This window comes from Geotrypetes seraphini, chromosome 9, assembly GCF_902459505.1.
Source record: "Geotrypetes seraphini chromosome 9, aGeoSer1.1, whole genome shotgun sequence".
Lineage (NCBI taxonomy): Eukaryota > Metazoa > Chordata > Amphibia > Gymnophiona > Dermophiidae > Geotrypetes > Geotrypetes seraphini.
The window spans coordinates 5161914-5182521 of NC_047092.1; the positions used below are offsets into that span (position 1 = coordinate 5161914).

The 20608-nt window shown below is 42.8% G+C and overlaps 1 protein-coding gene across 2 annotated transcripts in view; it reads left to right on the forward strand.

The window, feature by feature from the left end:
• SEPHS1 (selenophosphate synthetase 1) overlaps positions 1 to 5311 on the forward strand; it is a 71540-nt gene extending 66229 nt beyond the window's left edge. For both annotated transcript variants that reach the window (XM_033958624.1, XM_033958623.1), the window contains exon 9: positions 4057 to 5311. In XM_033958624.1, coding sequence (XP_033814515.1) covers positions 4057 to 4271 — 215 coding nt within the window. In that variant the 3' untranslated portion in view covers positions 4272 to 5311. The remainder of the gene's footprint in view (positions 1 to 4056) is intronic.
• The last annotated feature ends 15297 nt before the right edge of the window (positions 5312 to 20608 follow it).

Here is a 20608-nt window from a genome sequence, read left to right on the forward strand (position 1 = left end):
CCTTTCACTGTTTTTCACCATGACAAGGTGGTTCTGCGTACCCATCCTAGATTTCTCCCCAAGGTGGTCTCGGACTTCCACCTCAACCAGTCCATTGTGTTGCCTGTCTTTTTCCCTAAGCCCCATTCTCATCCTGGGGAGCAGGCGTTACACACGCTAGACTGTAAGCGCGCCCTTGCATACTACCTTGACCATACCAGGGCACACCGCTCGTCACCTCAGCTCTTTTTGTCCTTCGACCCTAACCGTTTAGGTCGTCCTGTCTCTAAACGGACGCTTTCCAACTGGCTTGCTGCCTGCATTGCGTTCTGTTATGCTCGGGCCGGTCTCTCACTGGAAGGTGCTGTCACGGCCCACAGGGTCAGAGCTATGGCTGCTTCTGTGGCTTTCCTTCGCTCCACGCCCATCGAGGAGATCTGCAAGGCTGCCACTTGGTCCTCAGTTCACACGTTCACTGCCCACTACTGTCTGGATGCCTTCTCCAGACGGGATGGACACTTCGGCCAATCTGTGTTACAAAATTTATTTTCCTAATGGCCAACCATCCCTCCTCCCTCTCTGTTAGCTTGGAGGTCACCCATGCGTTAAGAATATGCTGCCTGCTTGTCCTGGGATAAAGCACAGTTACTTACCGTAACAGGTGTTATCCAGGGACAGCAGGCAGATATTCTTACGTCCCACCCACCTCCCCGGGTTGGCTTCTTAGCTGGCTTATCTTAACTGGGGACCACGCACTCCTCCGTCGGGCGGGAAGGCACTCGCGCTTGCGCGGTGCGGCCAACTAGAACTTTCTAGTTAAATGTCCGTACCGGGACTCCGTCGGTGACGTCACCCATGCGTTAAGAATATCTGCCTGCTGTCCCTGGATAACACCTGTTACGGTAAGTAACTGTGCTTTAAAAAAAAAACAAAAAACAGCTGGTGGGGGAGGGGAGTAGCAGAATCCACTTATTTAAAGCTTGCCAAAAATTGGCCCCACAATCCCACCCAAGGATCTTGTGTGGATTCTCCCCAGTACTACCCCTTTCACCCGGTCAGTCACAAAGAAACATCCAAACAGAGAAAAAGGCAAAATTCAAAATGTTCAAGAAAAAAACCCCACTTTTTCCACTGTCTCAGATAATAAGGCACACCTGCAGCCGTGAACCTAGCACTGCTCACGCTGCTTGCACTCGCCTGGTGCTTCCAGACAGCCCCAAAAGAAAACCAGATTCAAAAGCAAAAACAGTCAGGAAATTCCACTTAACTCTCATCCATGTGTATTTCCTCAGGTTCCATGGAGGTATCCATCAGCTCTATGGCATCCTGGCTGGCTGGCTGGTTTGCCTCAGGGACAGTAGTTGCACCCAGCATTTCAATGTCCTGGTTCTGTGGGGATTCAGGAGCCCAATCCCTCGAGCCTCCTTCCTGGGCTGACCCAGGGTAGACTGAATTGTTCTTTCTCAGCTCAGCTTCTAAAGCCCTGAGCTGGACAAGCCCTAACCTGTGAGGGGGAAGGGCAACCTGCTGCTTCTGCTGAGTCTTCTGTTTAGCCTTAATTAGGCTCAACAGCTGTGAATTCTCTGAGCTAGGAGCCTGCCTCCTAGGCTGTCCCTTTTTGCAAGGCACCTCCTGTTGCTCCTGGCTGTTGTCCCAATATTCCTCCCCTCCCCAGGGTTCTGGATCATGCTGGTTCAATTTGAACTCAGAACCTCCTTGTTTGTCTGAGTAGAACCTGTTACACTGATCAGCCCTTTTCAGGGTAAGGGTTGGATTATGAGGAGATTCACCTAGCACAAGCTTAGCCTTAAGACTGGGGTTGTGACAGTATTAGACGCCTGAATATCAGTTAACCGTGTTCCACGTATCTTAAGTTATTAATTTATTCTTATTCCGTTTATACTACATCATGGATCTTAATTGTGGACTTGAGTGATTAAGCAATATTTATGTCCTTATATAAAATTGGAAGATGTATTGTTTTTCTTTTGCTGTGATCAGTTTCTGTACAAGTTAATCTTGAATTGATAGTTGAAATTTATAAATAAATAAAATTAAATAAAAATTAAAAAAAGAATAGCCATACTGGGTCAGGCCAATGGTCCATCAAGCCCAATAGCCTGTTCTCACGGCCAATCAAGGTCACTAGTACCTGGCCAAAACCCAAAGAGTAGCAACATTCCATGCTACCGATCCAGGGCAAGCAGTGGCTTCCCCCATGCCTTTCTCAATAAGACTATGGACTTTTCCTCCAGGAACTTGTCCAAACCTTTATTTTTTTTTTAATCAGTTACATTAACTGCTCTTACCACAACCTCTGGCAATGCGTTCCAGAGCTTAACTATTCTCCAAGTGAAAAAATATTTCCTCCTATTGATTTTAAAAGTATTTCCCTGTAACTTCAAGTGTCTCCTAGTCTTTGTAATTTTTGATGGTAAGATGTCTTTTTTTTTTTTACTTCCACTGGACCTTAGGTTCAGGGAGGATTAGAAATTTTATTGCAGTAGTGTCAAATTTGGAAATTGGGTAACTTTCAAATTGAGGAATTTAGGAAACGTCTAAAAACACACTTGTTCCTAAAGCATCTAGACAACTGATCCTCTCTTTTCTCTCCCCTCTATAGTGATTAACTTATCCTATTGATCACTCTCTCCTCAACAATGAATTTTCTGTCCTATTAATTCTCTCTCTTCCTCCCCTCTTAAAGTCAATCAATTTGTTACCTTTGCTTAATCTTCTGTAAACCGCATAGAACTTCACGGTATTGCGGTATATAAGCTGTTATTATTATTATTGCACACAGGTTTCTTTTCACCTCGTTAGATGTTGCAAAATGTTATAATTAAAGCTGTTTTTTTATTGAGCAGAACAGACTTGGGTTGTCTCGGGGAGAATCCCCATGTTCCCTCTCTCTTTGTGCACACTCTAGGAATGACTAACTGCTTTGATACAGACTGAGGAAATCCAGCACAGCGCAGAGGAGGAGGAGGAACAGAAAAAATATGTAAATTAGGCTTTCTATAGCAGTGGTTCTTAAACCTGTCCTGGAGGACTCCCAGCCAGGCTGGTTTTTGATATTCCTAATGAATATACATGAGGCAGATTTGCATATAACAGGTGGCAGACATGCAAATCTGCCTCATGCATATTCATTAGAGATATCTTGCAAACTCGACTGGCTGGGGGTCCCCCAGAGCAGGTTTAATAACCACCGCTCTACAGACTTTGCTGTAAAAGAGGGTAAATACCCGTTGGTCAAGACTGATATTCCTGTTTACAAGAAAGAAGATCAGGTGCAGCTTTATGCATTTATTTGGGAAAGTATGCACCCAAGAAAGCAGCACAGTACAGGGCTGCTTTAAGAGGAATGGAACCAGTAGGTGATCTTATCTGATCTTAAGGTGGCCAAATAGGTAAGAAGAATGCTTGGACGAACAGGCAGATGAATGATGAGCAGGAAAAACAAGGTGATGCCTCTGAATAAGTCTTTGGTGTGATCAGAGCATTCTGGAATTATGGGAGACTTCACATTCCACTAGGAAGACTGGTTTGCTTTCAGACTGAGACTCATTTTCTTACTTTGGCAAAAATAAAAATTAAGGTAACAGGAAAAGCTTGCAGTAATGCAGTGTTTTAGTTCTGATCCTTGTGATTTTCAAATAGGCCTGGTGATCAAAGTTCTCAAAATATGCAGATTAACTTGTTCACTGGGGATATCCTGAAAACCAACCTAGTTAGAAGCCCTGAGAAATGGAGCTGGAATTCTGGATCAGTACCAAGTGTTGATTATGGAGTCACAAATCACAATCAGGACAGATATTGCCCCTGTGAAGAGGACCTTTGACACCAAATATTCAAAAGCAGCTACTGTGATTGGCTAGACAAGAGTCTTATTGTAAGGAGCATTCCCAATTGTACGGGACCCTACTAAGTCTGCTGAATCTGCATAACTTGCTGATTACCCAGTCAGCTTTTACTTTTATTGGATGTTAAATCAGCTTGATCTTGGAGCATGACTTTTTTATTCTTTAATGTCATTGACAGAATTAACAACTAAGTTAACTTTGTTTTTTGCAGGCGGCCTTTTAATCTGTCTACCACGTGAACAAGCAGCACGCTTTTGTGCGGAAATAAAATCTCCAAAATATGGGGAAGGTCATCAAGCCTGGATTATTGGGATCGTAGAGAAGGGCAACCGCACCGCCAGAATTATAGACAAGCCACGAATCATTGAAGTAGCACCTCAGATGGCCACTCAAAATGTAAACCCAACGCCTGGAGCTACGTCTTAATCGAGAACAATATAGCTTTTGGTTTTAAATAGACCTATTCCCTTACTACCATACAATGAAATAATTGTAAAATATATATACATATATAGATATATATATATCTCTCTTATCTCATTGTGTCTGCCCATCCGATGGCCTTAGGTCAAGTTTGTGAGTGGGTATGATGAATAAAATCCATTGCCTTTTTTTCCCTGTTACAGTGAAGAAGATGTACCCGATCTTGTGGCAGCTTCTGAGTTGAAGAATTATATTGTAATCCAATAGTGTTGATTCATTTTGAATCTTTAGACACTTATCTCTTGCCGCGTAGGCGCTTTTAAAGGTGCTTTCACTCAGCATGGACATTACCATTTGTAGTGTCAAATAGCTGTTTGTGTCCGAACATATGTATATTTATCATTATAAGTCTAACGATTTTGGATACCTACAAGCGGTTGGTGTCCGTGATATACCTAACAGAAGGTTGCATGGTTATGTTTCAAATTTTGGTTTCTAAATTTTGTTTTATGATCCAGGATCATCTATGCCCACAACGTTTACATCAGAGTGCACTCCGCTAAACACACGTGTGTTGACTTGCATGGAAAGCACTTTGGTTGAAGGAAAAATCATTTATAATTTTCAGTCTTCGTAGACCTTGATGATATTTACTGTATTATCAATAATTGTTTTCTTTACTGGCAGTTTAAAACATAACTTGCCAGTCTGCAGAGGGATGAACTGTGCTATTGAACAGCACACAAAGGAAAAAAACATTCAATATAGGATGAACGATACATGCAATTTTTAAATATCAACGATAAAAAATCTGTTCTGTGGTTCATAGTGTTTAATACGTTTTATATTTTGTATAGTGAATATCTACATTTTCTTTAAAATCAGCAGCTCTTTAGTGTAACACTTTGCATTCTTTTTCTAGGCCCAAGTCCATTTTGTGCACGTTTTTGTGATCTGTGTTAAAATCTACATTGCCAGCACTGCGGCTTGAACTTAAAACTTGTTATTCAAATAAATATTTAATTTTTTTTATTGCTCTTGTATACGTGGCTGACCTTTTTATTTTGTGCTTGGACGTGGAGGGGACCCACATAGAATTAACTGTTCTGCAGTTCAGTGAGCAAAGTATCAACTTCTTCAGAACATTTCCCTCACAGAATTCAGCTCCTCCCTATCTGTACTGCAGTTAACTCTTAGAGGGTGATGGTTTCAGTTCTTAATGATGCCCTTTTCAGCATGTGCTTTTACTTAGCCTGTTGGTTTTCTTGTATGCCGGGAAAGAAGAATTCTAAGCTTCATCGAAAGGGTTCTGTAAAGAAATGACTTCCAACCTTAAATTCTGGCTGCTCAGAATATTGGTCTACATGCAAGAAGATTCTGGCTTTGACCTTCATAGAATCCCTGTTACAAAATGTGCAACATAAATGATCACTGAGCCAGCTTCAAGCTCGTATTCCTTTATTTAAAGATTTTTCTCCCTTAATGTCAAAAAGGAGAAATAAGGGCTTACCTGACAATTTTCTTATTTTCCAGACCAGTTCAGATGCTTAGGAAATATCCAAGCTGTACCTTTCCTAGTGAGAGACTTTTCCAAGTCTGTCCTTAATTTAAAACACTGGCACCAAATGCTTCATATCTATCTTATAATGTGACCAAGAGGCTGCACTGCAAATGTCCTCTGTTCTGCCCATAATGTATCCTGGACTCAGAGTGCTCAAACTCCCTCCAGATCCTTTGAAATGTGTGCTGCTATATGGCATCCTTCACTTACCAGGGCATTGTCACCGTCAAAACTTCGCCAAACACCACAAAAGATGATCCCGTTAATGAAATGACGGTCACTTTCAAATACCATTTCACCACTCTACAAACATCCCCAAAGGCACACCTATCTCTGACTTGCCAAAAACTGCTTTGTTCAAAATCAATAAAAATACTTGGGAGAGAATTCAAGGCAGCCCCTTATCTAGTTTAAACGTGCAAAAAATAAGTAAAAACAGGGCAAATGCGTGCAGAAATCCAATATTATCTAGTCAGGTCTGCAAAAATACTAGAATTTCTAGAAGAGATGCTGAGAAAGGGCCCAGCACCTAATTCCCACATCAAGCCTTGTAAATTCATCCACCAGATGCAAACATAAGAGAGGGAGATTGATCCTATTCCAGCTTAAAGCAAGGTGGCAATAACCTAGCTAAATACCCCTGTCTCCTCAGCTGAGCCCTTTCAGGATAAACTGCAGAGACAGAATAGAGTGAGATCCAGCATCAACACCAGACCCTGATGGACGACTCCTGTGTTCCTGGGAAAATGCAGAGGAGGATCTACCTATAGCCTTACCAGATTGGCATACTGTGACCGCTTCGGCCAATGCATGGCTGCGAGCACCTCCAAACTGGAGTGACTTTCTCTTCTCTGAACGACCCTGGCCACCAGAGACCACAGAAGGAAAACAGAAAGACTGCTTTGAGACAATAGATATATTAATGAATCTAATCTTTGAAATTCCACTATTTTCTGAAGCTTGTGTTCTGGATCCAGTGTATGCTTGCATAGGAATTCCGCCTGAACATTTTCCATGCTGGTCACATGAAACTCTCCACAAGCTTAACAAAAGCAGCCTGACCTGAGTGATGTGAATGCTTCTTGTACCTACTTGTCAATTCATATAAGCCACCACAGTAGTACTGGCTGACATGATTCAGATTGGTTTCTCATGAACCATTGGGAGGAAGGCCTGAAGGACCCACCTGATTGTCTTTGCCTCTAGATTAGAAGATTAATTGTTTTGATTCTTTGGTGGACCAGCTGTCCTGTGCCACCTTGTACCCACAATGCTCTCTCCAGTCCAAAAGGCTCACATCTGTAGTGATCGTGTGACCCATTTCACAGTCTAGAAATCCACCCTGGCCAATAGGTGATCCTTCAATAGCCACAAGGCCAGGCTGTCACTTGCTCTCCCTCTCTCCCCCAGCCCCTATCGAGAAGCAAGCTGACCTGTGCTTACTATTAAAGGGATTTCCACAAAGACAATATGTGAGCTCTGGACAAAGGAACCAAGTTTACTTCTGTTGCCATTGACCTCAAAATCTTCAAATGGTCCCCAGGTCCTAGACTGGCGGGCATGGAGCAAACTCTGCTTCTGGGGAATGCAACTTGCACATCTTCTCAGTCATGAATACCTTCCCTCTGTTAGTGTTGAATTGAATCTCCAGGTACTTGAGGTCTGGGTGGGCATCACTTGACAAAAATTTTCACCCATTGAAACCTAAAGGAGGCTAATCACCCTGTTACTTTGTCCTTCTCCAGTGACTTTGACTGGGTCAATCAAACATTGAGATTTGGGTGTACAAGAGTCCTTCCTTGACTGCAGTCACAACCACATCGCCTTTGAAAATGTCCTTGGTGCTGTAGCTAGGCTGAACATTAAAGTCTGAAATTGAAAATGCCCTCCTAAATCTATGACCCTTGGGTACCTCTGATGATCTCCCCTGATGGAGATGGGAAGATAGGCATCTGTGAGATTCCAGGAAGCTAAAAACTCCCCTTGTCTCACTGCCACTATTAGTGAGCTAACAATCTCCATATGGAAACATGGAACACATAGTGAAAAGCTCCTTCCTTTTTTTGGGAAAAATAAAAGTTTATTTCATTTTATTTTTTGATATACTGCAAATCATTAAAAAAAACAAATTAAGGGTTTGCTTGGTCAAATGGAATACCTTCCATGGCCTCACTTCCTCAGGGGCATTGGTACCACCACTTCTAAGTGTTTCAACCAAGCTAGGGTCAACCAGATTACTTCCCTTTTTGGAGGAGACCAAGAAGGTGACTCAATTAAAAAAAATAAAAAGGTGCAAACCAGAGGACACAACTGCAGTCAATAGCCTGTAGCACCTACTGGTTTGAAGTAACTTGAGTCCTTGTTCTGAAGAAATGAGACAGTTGCTTCCCTATGTGTGCTTATGGAACTTCTGGATTCTCTCTCCTCCCCCCCCACCCCCTACCTTCCCAAACCTCTCATTCTCTTTCTTTCCCCTGCAAAAGGATTTACTCTTAGAGGTACCCAAGAGGTCTCCCCCTGGATGAGAAAGATCACTCAACCCTCTATGGCTTATCCTCTGGGAGCCCTTATGAATATGAACTCCTTCAAAGCCTTTACAATCTTTAAGTTTTCTCCATACTGGAGCATATCCTGAAAGGACAGCTTACTCAACTGTGTCTTGGAAGCCACATTCACTACCCAATTACTGAGGCATAGTAACTTCTGAACCACTATTTTCATGACCATGTTCATACATTTTGGATCAAATCCTACAGAGCATCAGCTAAGAAGGCTGACCCTACTTTCTTATGAGCTGTCTCCTCAGTGTAACCTGCTATCCTTCTGAAGTAGAAGATGGAGGAGGGCCTTCATTGCAGTAGGTTTATTATAGGATCCAAGTCATATCATTCTCTTACATGCATTTTAGAAGATTAGTGAAAATTTATTTGTTTAGTAAATTTGGAAAATGATCATTGTATGGTTTTAATCTATTGTAAAGTCAACAGTTAATGTGCTGGTTTTATCTTTTGTGAATCGCAAAGCACCGTGAGGAATCTGCAATTCATAAATAAAGTTTTATGTTATGTTGTTAAATCATGAGTGCATTCTGAGGAGCTGCAGAAGTACTTTCCAGAGCCAGAGTCTAGGCATTGAAATGGCAGACAAAATTTAATGTGAACAACTGCGGAGTTATGCATAGGAAAAGAATCATGACTATAGAAACACAAGACTGTCCCCATTGGAGGGAAGGGGAGAGAGGGGAGAGATGTTTAAATACCTATGTGGCATAAATGTGCATGAGGTGAGTCTCATTCATTTGAAAAGAAGCTCTAGAATGTGAGGGAATAGGATGAAGTTAAGAGGTGATAGGCTCAGGAGTAATAAAAGCGAGTACTTAAGCTCTAAGACCTCACAATGCAGGTGTGAAGAGCCTTAGCCTATAGCAGGGGTGTCAAAGTCCCTCCTCAATGGTTGCAGTCCAGTCGGGTTTTCAGGATTTCCCCAATGAATATGCATGAGATCTATTTGCATGCACTGCTTTCATTGTATGCAAATAGATCTCATGCATATTCATTGGGGAAATCCTGAAAACCCGACTGGATTGCAGCCCTCGAGGAGGGACTTTGACACCCCTGGCCTCTAGGAAGAGGAGATGCAAATGTTAAGAGTCTTAGCCAATAGAAAGAGGAGAAGATAGTGGCTGTTGCAGATGGGCACACTGGATGGGCCTTTTAGCCTTTATCTGCCATTATGTTTCTATAATCATAAAGCTCTATGACCTCACAATGCAGGTGTAAAGAGCCTTAGCCAATAGAGAGAGGCGGAGGAGATGGATGGGCCATTTGGCCTTTATCTGCCATCATGTTTCTATAATCATAAAGCTCTATGACCTCACAATGCAGGTGTTAAGAGCCTTAGCCAATAGGGAGAAGCGGAGGAGATAGTGGATGGGCCATTTGGCCTTTATCTGCCATCATGTTTCTATAATCAAAAAGCTCTGAGACAAGTTTCAAGTTTTATTTTATCTTGATGGATCGCTTATTTACTTTACTAAGCGATTTACAAATTTTAAATTGGTATATGCTTATACCTTTTTTTGTCATTAAATATAATGGGTTCAACTTACAGACTAACAGATACATAAGGTAAGAAGGGCAGAACTACAATTGTATTTATTAGAATATAAGAGAAGACATGAATGGAAAGAACAATAGGGAGGGGGGGAGAGTAAAAAATAAAAAAGGACTAAAATGAACTTTAAGCATAGTTAAAGATTAAAAGCGTCTTTAAAAAGAAAACTCTTCAGATTGCCTTTAAAGTAGAGAGTTGCACGGGGACAGAAATCCCACCCGTCCCCGTGAGGAATCCCTCCCATCCCTGTGAGGAATCCCTCCATCCCCACCCGTCCCCACAAGGAATCCCCTCCGTCCTCACCCGTCCCCGTGAGGAATCCCCTCCGTCCCCGCCCGTCCCTATAAACTTCAGAAATAGTTATTTCATTTAATTATGCTATTGAATTAAAGGCTTTGGTAGAAACCCATTTACAAATAAGCAAAGAGATTTTATTTGGAAATATTAATTGGGAAGAATACATACTTTGTAAACGGGTTTCTACCAGAGCCTCTAATGTTTATAAATTTTTATCAACACAACTAATATACTACTTTATCCTGAAGCAAAAAAAAAGAAATAGAATTATTTTCCTACCTTTGTTGCCTGGTTTCTGCTTTCCTCATGTTCTCATTCAATTCCTTCCATCCACTGTCTCTCTTCGTCTTCCATTTGCTCTGTTACTGTGCCTCTCCCTTTCTCCCTTCTTCCAAATTGGTCTGGCATCCATCTTCTTCCCTCCGCTCCCCCCATAGTCTGGCATCTCTCTCTTCTTCCCTGCCAGCGTCTTCGCCCCACTCTCTCTTCCCCATTTCCTTTCAGCGTCCTTCTCCCCCCCATCTTCCCCATGTCCTATCAGCGTCCTTCTCCTTCCTCTGTCTTCCCCATGTGCTTTCAGCATCTTTCTCCCCCCCCTCTGTCTTCCCCATGTCCTTTCAGCATCCTTCTCCCCCTCCACCGTCTTCCCCATGTCCTTTCAGCGTCCTCCTCCCCCCTCTGTCTTCCCCAGTGCTTTCAGCGTCCTTCTCTTCCCTCAGTTTTACCCATTTCCCTTAAGCGTCTTTTCCTCTCCACTCCACCTTTCCTCCCTTTCTCCCTCCCTGCCCCTTACCTTCGTGGCGCTTCCCTGCCCGACCGACAACAGAACAGGCCCGGTCCGACAAACCTCCCTGCCCTGAATCCAGCTGCTGTAAGAAGGTAATTTAGATTTGCGGCTATAGGGCAGGGAGTTTTGTTGGACCAGGCCTGTTGTCGGTCGGGGGAAAGCGCCACGAAAGTAAGGGTATCTGGCTGGCTCTGCACCCCCCCTAAGGCTGCCCCGGGGTGGATCGCCCCCCCCCCCCTTGGTATGCCACTGCCTTGAGTTTTTCCTGCCGCAGCACACAGCCGACCAGAAGTCTTCCCGATGTCAGCACTGACGTCGGAGGGAGGGAGGGCTTTGCTTAAGCCCTCCCTCCGACATCAGTACTAACATCGTGGAAGACTTCCGGGTCGGCTGTGTGCTGCGGCAGGGCAGGTAGGGAAAGAAGATGAGCCTCGCGGCTCGAGTGAATCCAACCCCGCAGGAACCCCACGATCCTAGGGGGCGTCCCTACGGGATCCCTGTGACCCGGGTCCCCGCCATCCCCGTTCCCGTGCAGCTCTCTACTTTAAAGCGACTTAAGTCATTTTCTTCTCATATATCGAGGCAAGGTATTCCATAGTTGCGGAGCCATTACTGAGAACATATCATGTCGACGAGTTCCAATTACTTTCAATGAAGGAACTGCTGTAAGTTTTTGATTAATGGACCTAAGGGAGCGTGATGTATTATGAGGAATAAGTAGTTTGTTAATAAATTGAGGTTCATTGGAAGATAAAGTTTTAAATACTAAAAGTAAGATTTTGAAAGTAATGCAGTGATTAACTGGAAGCCATTGGGATTTAATCAAAAGGGGGTAACATGATCATATTTTTTGCCTTTGTGAATCAATTTAATGGCGGTATTTTGGATTGTCTGAAGACGCCTCTTTTCTTTTTGTGTAATATTTATTAATAAAGAGTTACAGTAGTCTAGTTTAGTGATAACTAGGGAATGAATTAGTATGTTGAGTGATTTTGGCTCAAGAAACTTAGAAATTGAGCAAATCATTCGTAGCCTATAAAAGCAAGATTTAACAGTGTTACTTACATGTTCATGGTAGGAAAGCCTTTCATCAATAGTGACACCCAATGCAGGTGTAAAGAGCCTTAGCCTATAGGAAGAGGAGATGCAAATGTTAAGAGCCTTAGCCAATAGGGAGAGGAGGAGATGGTGGATGGTGCGGATGGGCCATTTGGACCTTTATCTGCCATCATGTTTCTATAATCATAAAGCTATATGACCTCACAATGCAGGTGTAAAGAGCCTTAGCCAATAGGTAGAAGAGATGCAAATGTTAAGAGCCTTAGCCAATAGGGAGAGGAGGAGACAATGGATGCTGCGGATGGGCCAGTTGGCCTTTATCTGCCATCATGTTTCTATAATCATAAAGCTCTATGACCTCACAATGCAGGTATAAAGAGCCTTAGCCAATAGGTAGAAGAGATGCAAATGTTAAGAGCCTTAGCCAATAGGGAGAGGAGGAGATGGTGGATGGTGCAGATGGGCCATTTGGACCTTTATCTGCCATCATGTTTCTATAATCATAAAGCTCTATGACCTCACAATGCAGGTGTAAAGAGCCTTAGCCAATAGGTAGAAGAGATGCAAATGTTAAGAGCCTTAGCCAATAGGTAGAAGAGATGCAAATGTTAAGAGCCTTAGCCAATAGGTAGAAGAGATGAAAATGTTAAGAGCCTTAGCCAATAGGGAGAGGAGGAGATAGTGGATGCTGCGGATGGGCCATTTGGTCTTTATCTGCCATCATGTTTCTATGTTTCTATCTTTGGAGTTGCCATTAAGACAAAGGAAGTCTTGAGTCCTTGTGCCAAAGACATGCAATATTCTGTCCGTATTCAGCATTACCACCCAGAAAAAGATGTTGGAGTCATTGTGGAAGAGATTGAAATAATTAGCTTGGGGTTAGCAGGACAGACAAATAGAATGTTAGGAGATGTTCAGAAAGAAAGAAGAAAGACCAAACAGGAAATGTAAAAATGCGGGACGGGGTAAAACGCGGACCTCGCGGATCTAAACCTGTATGGCCTTAAAAATCTGAGGTCCGTATCCGTGTCCGTGGCGCTTGTAGTTTCTGTAGCTGACAGACCTTGATGAGATTTTAGCACTGACGGATCCGTCTCAGCAAAGGGAGGGAAAAGTGGTAGGATCCGTCAGCGCTAAAATCTCTTCCAGGTCTGTCAGAGCCAGAGACTAGTGCTGGAGCGGCATTGCAGAAGCCAAGAGAGCGGGGACATAGGTTTTGGACGTGCGTTATGGAAAAGAAGTCTCCAAACTCCTGCACTAGTCTCTGGCTCTGGCAGACCTCGAAGAGATTTTTAGCGCTGACGGATCCTAACACTTTTCCCTCCCTATGCTGAGACGGATCCGTCAATGCTGAAATCTCATCAAGGTCTGTCAGCGACAGAAACTACAAGCAGCAGGGACACGGACCTCAGATTTTTAAGGCTGTACGGGTTTAGATCCGCGAGGTCTGCGTTTTACCCCTTCCCTAAAAATGCCTCTGCTGCTCTATGGTCATATTGAATTGTGCACAGAATACCAGGTAAATGTTTCACCATAGTCCCAGCCATGCTCCTAGGATATATGTGACAATGTTCATTGATCAATGTAAGCATGTCAAATGTAAACATTGTATTTACCTTTGTGGGTGAGTAGCTGCTTGGAAGGACCGACATAGGGACAGGGTAGGAGTAAAGCCAGGTTGGGAGCGATTTCCTTTTGCTGGGCTATGCACGCTAAATGTGCTGAGTATCCTGGTCAAAGAAGGGAGGAACTGTGCCTGGCGTCTGCTCAGAAAAGCAAATTAGCAGGCACAGCTCCTTCCTTCCGAGCCATGATCAGATGAGCAGGTAGGGGAGAGCAGGGCTGCTTCATATCAGTATGAAATGTAATAAACCCTAGGCTGTGAAGGATTCTTCTTTGTTTGCATCTCAGCTTGAAATAAAACAAACCCTAGACTGTACTGAGCAAGGCTGCTGGCTCTGTGTCAGATTTTTTTTTGCCTGTGTTGCCTGGGCCTGTTAGGAGCATCACATACACTCATATAACACACTCACAAGAACTATGGCAGCTCCAGATCTGCCATAAAAAAGTTCCCCGTTAAGAAGTGGGCATTCCCTCCTCTCCCCTTTTGAGCATTACAAGGAGTGGTCATTTAAATACTAATGAGCTCCTTGTAATACTTTTGGCTGCTATCACTAGAAACCCCGGAGAACCCTTTTGAACATAGGAAGTGGAGCTTCCTGGTAAGCAAGACGGTTTTAACCACTCTTACTTGCAAGGAGAAACTTTTGAGCATCTGGGCCTGGGTGCAGCTACCAGAATAAACCCCCATCGTTATGCAGAATACAGAGGAGTGGCTGCATCAGACGTTGCACCAATTTTTTCCTATTTTGTTGCTGATGTTATGATAAAGTCCTATAAAAAATATAAACCTGAAACTGAAGAAGCTCTTTTATTGCCTAATGCAAACACACTGCAGTTGCAAGCTCACATTTAGTAAATCCTTGATCTCGATACCAACCTAGCATTAATTAGCAATTTGTTTAAAGATTTTACCGCTCCCCCTTCTCAACACTGCTGTTCAGTGGCCCTAAGAACAAACTACTAGGGAGCTAACCTACCGCATGATGGGTGTACCTGCTGATTGACTCATGTCTCAGAGGTCACGTTCAGGGCTGCAGATTGGTGGCCATTGTAAAGTAACGACATGGTTCTGCATCCCAAGCAGTCAAATCATACACGTATGACGCTAAATAACAACCTTTAGTCTCATGCTAAAGTATCAGTTTCCATGATTATAAATGCTGTCCTTTTGGTCATCCCTCATCTCGAGAGACAAATATCTCTTCTACAATTATTGTTTACTTCGAAGAACTGCCCACAAATTTCTACGAATTTTGCTATTTGTTAACAGACAATCGTAGGGCTTCATTACAAAATCACAGAGGTTTCTCAGTCTCGGCTCTTTCTTTGTGGCATGTGATTCTGTATAATAGAGAGAGTTTCCAAGTTTATTAAAAACTTTCTATCCCACTCATTATGGTAAAACCTTCTCGGTGGCTTACAGTACTCAAATTAATTTTAAGGGGTGTGCCAATATAATTAAATTAGACTGAAGGTAAACATTTGAAATACATCATTTAAAAAGTAAAGATGGGGAAGGATAAAACAAGGATATGTCTTTGTCTTCCAGATTTCCTCAATTTGCTGTTTTGAATCTTTAAAATTAATTGATAAATATTAAAAAAAAATAAAAAAAAGGTTTTAAATTTCCTGCTGCTTGTGATCTTGGGCAAGTCACTTAACCCTCTGTGGTTCAGGTACAAACTAAGACAGACAGTCAGCCCTTTCCAGGAGCAGAATAATACCCTCCGACATGCTACTATTATGAATTATTTCTATAGCACTACCGGACATATGCAGCACTGTACAGAGTCACAAAGAAGACAGTCCCTGCTCCAAAGAGCTTACAATCTAAACAGACAAATAGGATGCCATGGATACAGTTAAGGGGAACGGTTAATCTGGCTTTGGGTTATGGATTGAAGGCTAAATCAAAAAGGGGGGGTTTCATGTACTTGAATATTGATAGGTTTCAAGCTTTGCAGTAGTGTATGAATATAAAAAATTAAATATTCAGGTTTCAAGTTTATTAAAAATTCAGAGCAGTTTTTACATAATATAAAACCAGAATGTAGTAAAAACATACATTAAAAACAAATTACAAACAGTGTTACAAACAATCAAACTCACTGACGAACATAAACTTACCGATACAAGGTGGAGAGGGGGAGAAATACTCGAGAGGGTTCAGAGGAGAGTGACGCGTCTGATAAAGGGGATGGAAAACCTTTCATTCGCTGAGAGATTGGAGAAACTGGGTCTTTTTTCCCTGGAGAAGAGGAGACTTAGAGGGGATATGATAGAGACTTACAAGATCATGAAGGGCATAGAGAGAGTGGAGAGGGACAGAGAGAGAGAGATAGAAAGATAGAGAAGGAGAGAGACAGAAATAGACAGAGAGAGAAAGAGAGAGATATAAAGGGAAAGAGAGAGAGAGAGAGAGAAAGATTGGAGAAACTGGGTCTCTTTTCCCTGAGAGGAGACTTAGAGGGGATATGATAGAGACTTACAAGATCATGAAGGGCATAGAGTAGAGAGGGACAGATTCTTCAAACTTTCAAAGAATATAAGAACAAGAGGGCATTCGGAAAAGTTGAAAGGGGACAGATTCAAAACGAATGCTAGGAAGGTCTTCTTTACCCAACGTGTGGGGGACACCTGGAATGCGCTTCCAGAGGGTGTAATAGGGCAGAGTCCAGTACTGGGGTTCAAGAAAGGATGGGCAATTTCCTGCTGGAAAGGGGGATAGAAGGGTATAAATAGAGGATCACTGCACAGGTCCTGGACCTGTTGGGTCTGCCGCATGAGCAGGCTGCTGGGCACGATGGACCTCAGGTCTGACCCAGCGGAGGCATTGCTTATGTTCTTATGGGAGAGGAGGAGATAGTGGAAGCTGCGGATGGACCATTTGGCCTTTATCTGCCATCTAGGTTTCTATAACCATAAAGCTCTATGACCTCACAATGCAGGTGCAAAGAGCCTTAGCCAATGGGAAGAGGAGATGCAAATGTTAAGAGCCTTAGCCAATAGGGAGAGGAGGAGATAGTGGATGCTGCGGATGGACCATTTGGCCTTTATCTGCCATCATGTTTCTAGGTTTCTATAACCATAAAGCTCTATGACCTCACAATGCAGGTGCAAAGAGCCTTAGCCTATAGGAAGAGGAGATGCAAATGTTAAGAGCCTTAGCCAATGCGCTTCCAGAGAGCGTAATAGGGCAGAGTACGGTACTGGGGTTAAAGAAAGGATTGGACAATTTCCTGCTGGAAAAGGGAATAGAGGGGTATAGATAGAGGATTATTGCACAGGTCCTGGACCTGTTGGGCCACCGCATGAGCGGGCTTCTGGGCAGATGGACTTCAGGTCTGACCCAGCAGAGGCATTGCTTATGTTCTTATGTTCTCTGTTTAAAGCACTTCCAGCCACTCTCTGCCTGGAACCTTCATTTCCCATCCTGAATAGAAGTGAAGCATTTTGCTTTCATTGCGGTGCCTTTCTCTACATCAGGCCCACAGATGCTATAAGTTTATTCAGGAATTGTGGTTTCCTAGCTCTGTTCTTTTTACATAGCAGAGGGCTGGAATGCATTTAGCTAAGTGTTAACCCACAGAGCAGTTCCCTAATCCCTTATTTGTCTGTTTTGATTAGATTGTAAGCTCTGTTGATCAGGGACTGTTTCTTATGTGTTTAGTGTAAGCTCCCCCAAATATCCTTCTCACTATACCCTTTAACCTTATTGGAGTTCCTTTCTCTTTCAACTCTTGTAAACCGTGCCGAGCTCTACGATTGTGGAGATGATGCGGTATATAAACCTAAAGTTTAGTTTAGTGTACAGCGCTGGGTATGTCTTGCAGCGCTAGGGTTACCATATGGCTCCAGGAAAAGGAGGATGGATTGAGACACCCAGGTTCTACTTCCTTACTTTCAATAGAAATAAAATCCAGATGTCAGTATCCATCCTCCTTACTTCCATTGCTTTCAATGGATGTAAAACTCGAATGTCTCAATCCGTCCTCCTTTTTCTGGAGCCATATGCTAATCCGAAGCAGCACTATAGAAATGATAAGTAGTAGTGGTAGTATATTTTTAAATAATCCATTGATTTAAAATAGGCTTTGGTGTGGAAATGCAGTACGATCACGGGCGCAGTGGTTAAAGCTAAAGCCTCAACACCCTGAGGTTGTGGGTTCAGTAGAGTGGGCAGACTTGATGGGCTATAGCCCTTTTCTGCCGTCATCTTTCTATGTTTCTATGTTTCTCCTTCTGACCCTGGGCAAGTCACTTAATCCCCCCATTGCCCCAGGTACATTAGATAGATTGTGAGAGGGAAAAATGCTTGAGTACCTGAATAAATTCATGTAAACAGTTCTGGGAGAACGGTAGAGAAAATTGAATCAATAAATAACTAATCTTCCATTTGTGAGTCGCACAAACCTTTTCAACCTCTAGGTGACTGTATAGATTATTGCAATGCCCTTTATAAGGGCATTACTAAAAAGGAAATAAAACACCTTCAGATAGAAACATAGAAAGATGACGGCAGATAAGGGCTATAGCCCATCAAGTCTGCCTACTCTATTGACCCACCCCTTTAAGTCTACAGACCCCCTTAATCATACACCCACTCTACTGACTCGCTCCTTCAAGTCCATACCCTAGCAACCCTATTCCTTGACTTGACCCTCGTAGGGATCCCATTTATTCTTAAAGTCTGGGATGCTGCTGGCCTCGATCACCTGCACTGGAAGCTTGTTCCAATGCTCAATCACTCTATCCGTGAAGAAGTACTTCCTGGCGTCTCCACGAAACTTCCCTCCCCTGAGTTTGAGCGGATGTCCCCTTGTGGTCGAGGGTCCTTTGAGAAAAAAGATATCATCTTCCACCTCGACACGTCCCGTGATGTACTTAAATGTCTCAATCATGTCTCCCCTTTCCCTACGCTCTTCGAGGTAGTAGAGCTGCAGTTTGTTCAGTCTTTCTTCGTACGTGAGACCCTTGTGCAGAATCCAGCTATCAAGCTTATCTATAGAGCTAAGAAATATGATCACGTTTCACCTCCTGTTCAACACCCACTGGCAACACACACCTGTTGAACACGGAATTAGTTACAAAGTCCTACTCTTAAGTTTTACAACACGTTCAATCAACCAGAGTTCATCGATAGACTCTTAATTCCTTACCGTCCTTCTAAATTGCTTCGTTCAATGTCACAGAATCTCCTTGTCGGACCATCACTCAAATCAATCAACACGTTGAGATCTAACAATTTTGCTGTCACTGCACCTTCTCTTTGGAATTCGCTGCCTAATCATTTGCGCATCAAATTTAAATCAAAATGAAAAACATTCTTGTTCCAGGATGGTTTTGGACAATAACTGTCCTTTTAAGGACCAAAACAAAGCTTTACAGCTTTTTTCCCTTTTACTGTGCTCTTTTCCTCAAAGATTGTAGTTCTTGCCCTTCTTCCCTATCTGTGTGAAGTAAGTTCATATATTTTGTTATGTGTTTTATTAACCTACCCTGGTCTAATTTTATTTTGTTTTTATGGAATTTTTTTGCATTGTACACCACCTAGAAATTTGATTAAGCGGTATAAAATTTTTTAAAATAAATTTGATTGGAGATCACGAGAAGGGGCAAGGGGGGGGGGGGGGAGATAGGCCTAAGCAAAAAGCATTGATCTCTGTCCTGCTCTCCAACGTGTGGATTGTGCCTTATTGTGTGACTGTTTTCTGTTTTATTTTTCCTATCAAAAATAATAGAGAGGAATAAAGGTGATATCTTTTGTATTGGACTAACAGTGCATTGTTTGATTAGCTTTCAATGGTGACCTTTCTTATTTCTATTTATTAAAAAGCGGACTAACACGGCAGCCACATCATTTCACAGCTATCAAAAATGAAATTCCGCTCTGTTCACCTCCTTGTTATGCCTTCAGAAAAGGGAGATAAGCCCTAAATCGCAACCTCTTTGCCTACCCGAAGATCATAGGCTGCAAATACAGAACCTTTCTGGATAGAACTTTCAAGCCTGGCTCGGCAACTTCACCGACAAAGCCAGGCAGACCTATGGCGCCTTTCAGAAAGAAATCAAGAGCGCTCTATTCAATAGATTTATTTCCCAGTCAGATAAACCCCCCCCCCATCCTAAAACCTTTCTCTTTATGCTGATACTTCACTTCTTCACAAATGTATTCTGTAATAGAGAATGACACGGTGACATAGTAACATAGTAACATAGTAGATGACGGCAGATAAAGACCCGAATGGTCCATCCAGTCTGCCCAACCTGATTCAATTTAAAATTTTTTTTTTTTTTTTTTTTTTTTTTCTTCTTAGCTATTTCTGGGCGAGAATCCAAAGCTTTACCCGGTACTGTGCTTGGGTTCCAACTGCCGAAATCTCTGTTAAGACTTACTCCAGCCCATCTACACCCTCCCAGCCATTGAAGCCCTCCCCTGCCCATCCTCCTCAAACGGCCATACACAGACACAGACCGTACAAGTCTGCCCAGTAACTGGCCTAGTTCAATCTTTAATATTATTTTCTGATTCTAAATCTTCTGTGTTCATCCCACGCTTCTTTGAACTCAGTCACAGTTTTACTCTCCACCACCTCTCTCGGGAGCGCATTCCAGGCATCCACCACCCTCTCCGTAAAGTAGAATTTCCTAACATTGCCCCTGAATCTACCACCCCTCAACCTCAAATTATGTCCTCTGGTTTTACCATTTTCCTTTCTCTGGAAAAGATTTTGTTCTACGTTAATACCCTTTAAGTATTTGAACGTCTGAATCATATCTCCCCTGTCTCTCCTTTCCTCTAGGGTATACATATTCAGGGCTTCCAGTCTCTCCTCATATGTCTTCTAGTGCAAGCCTCCTATCATTTTCGTCGCCCTCCTCTGGACCGCCTCAAGTCTT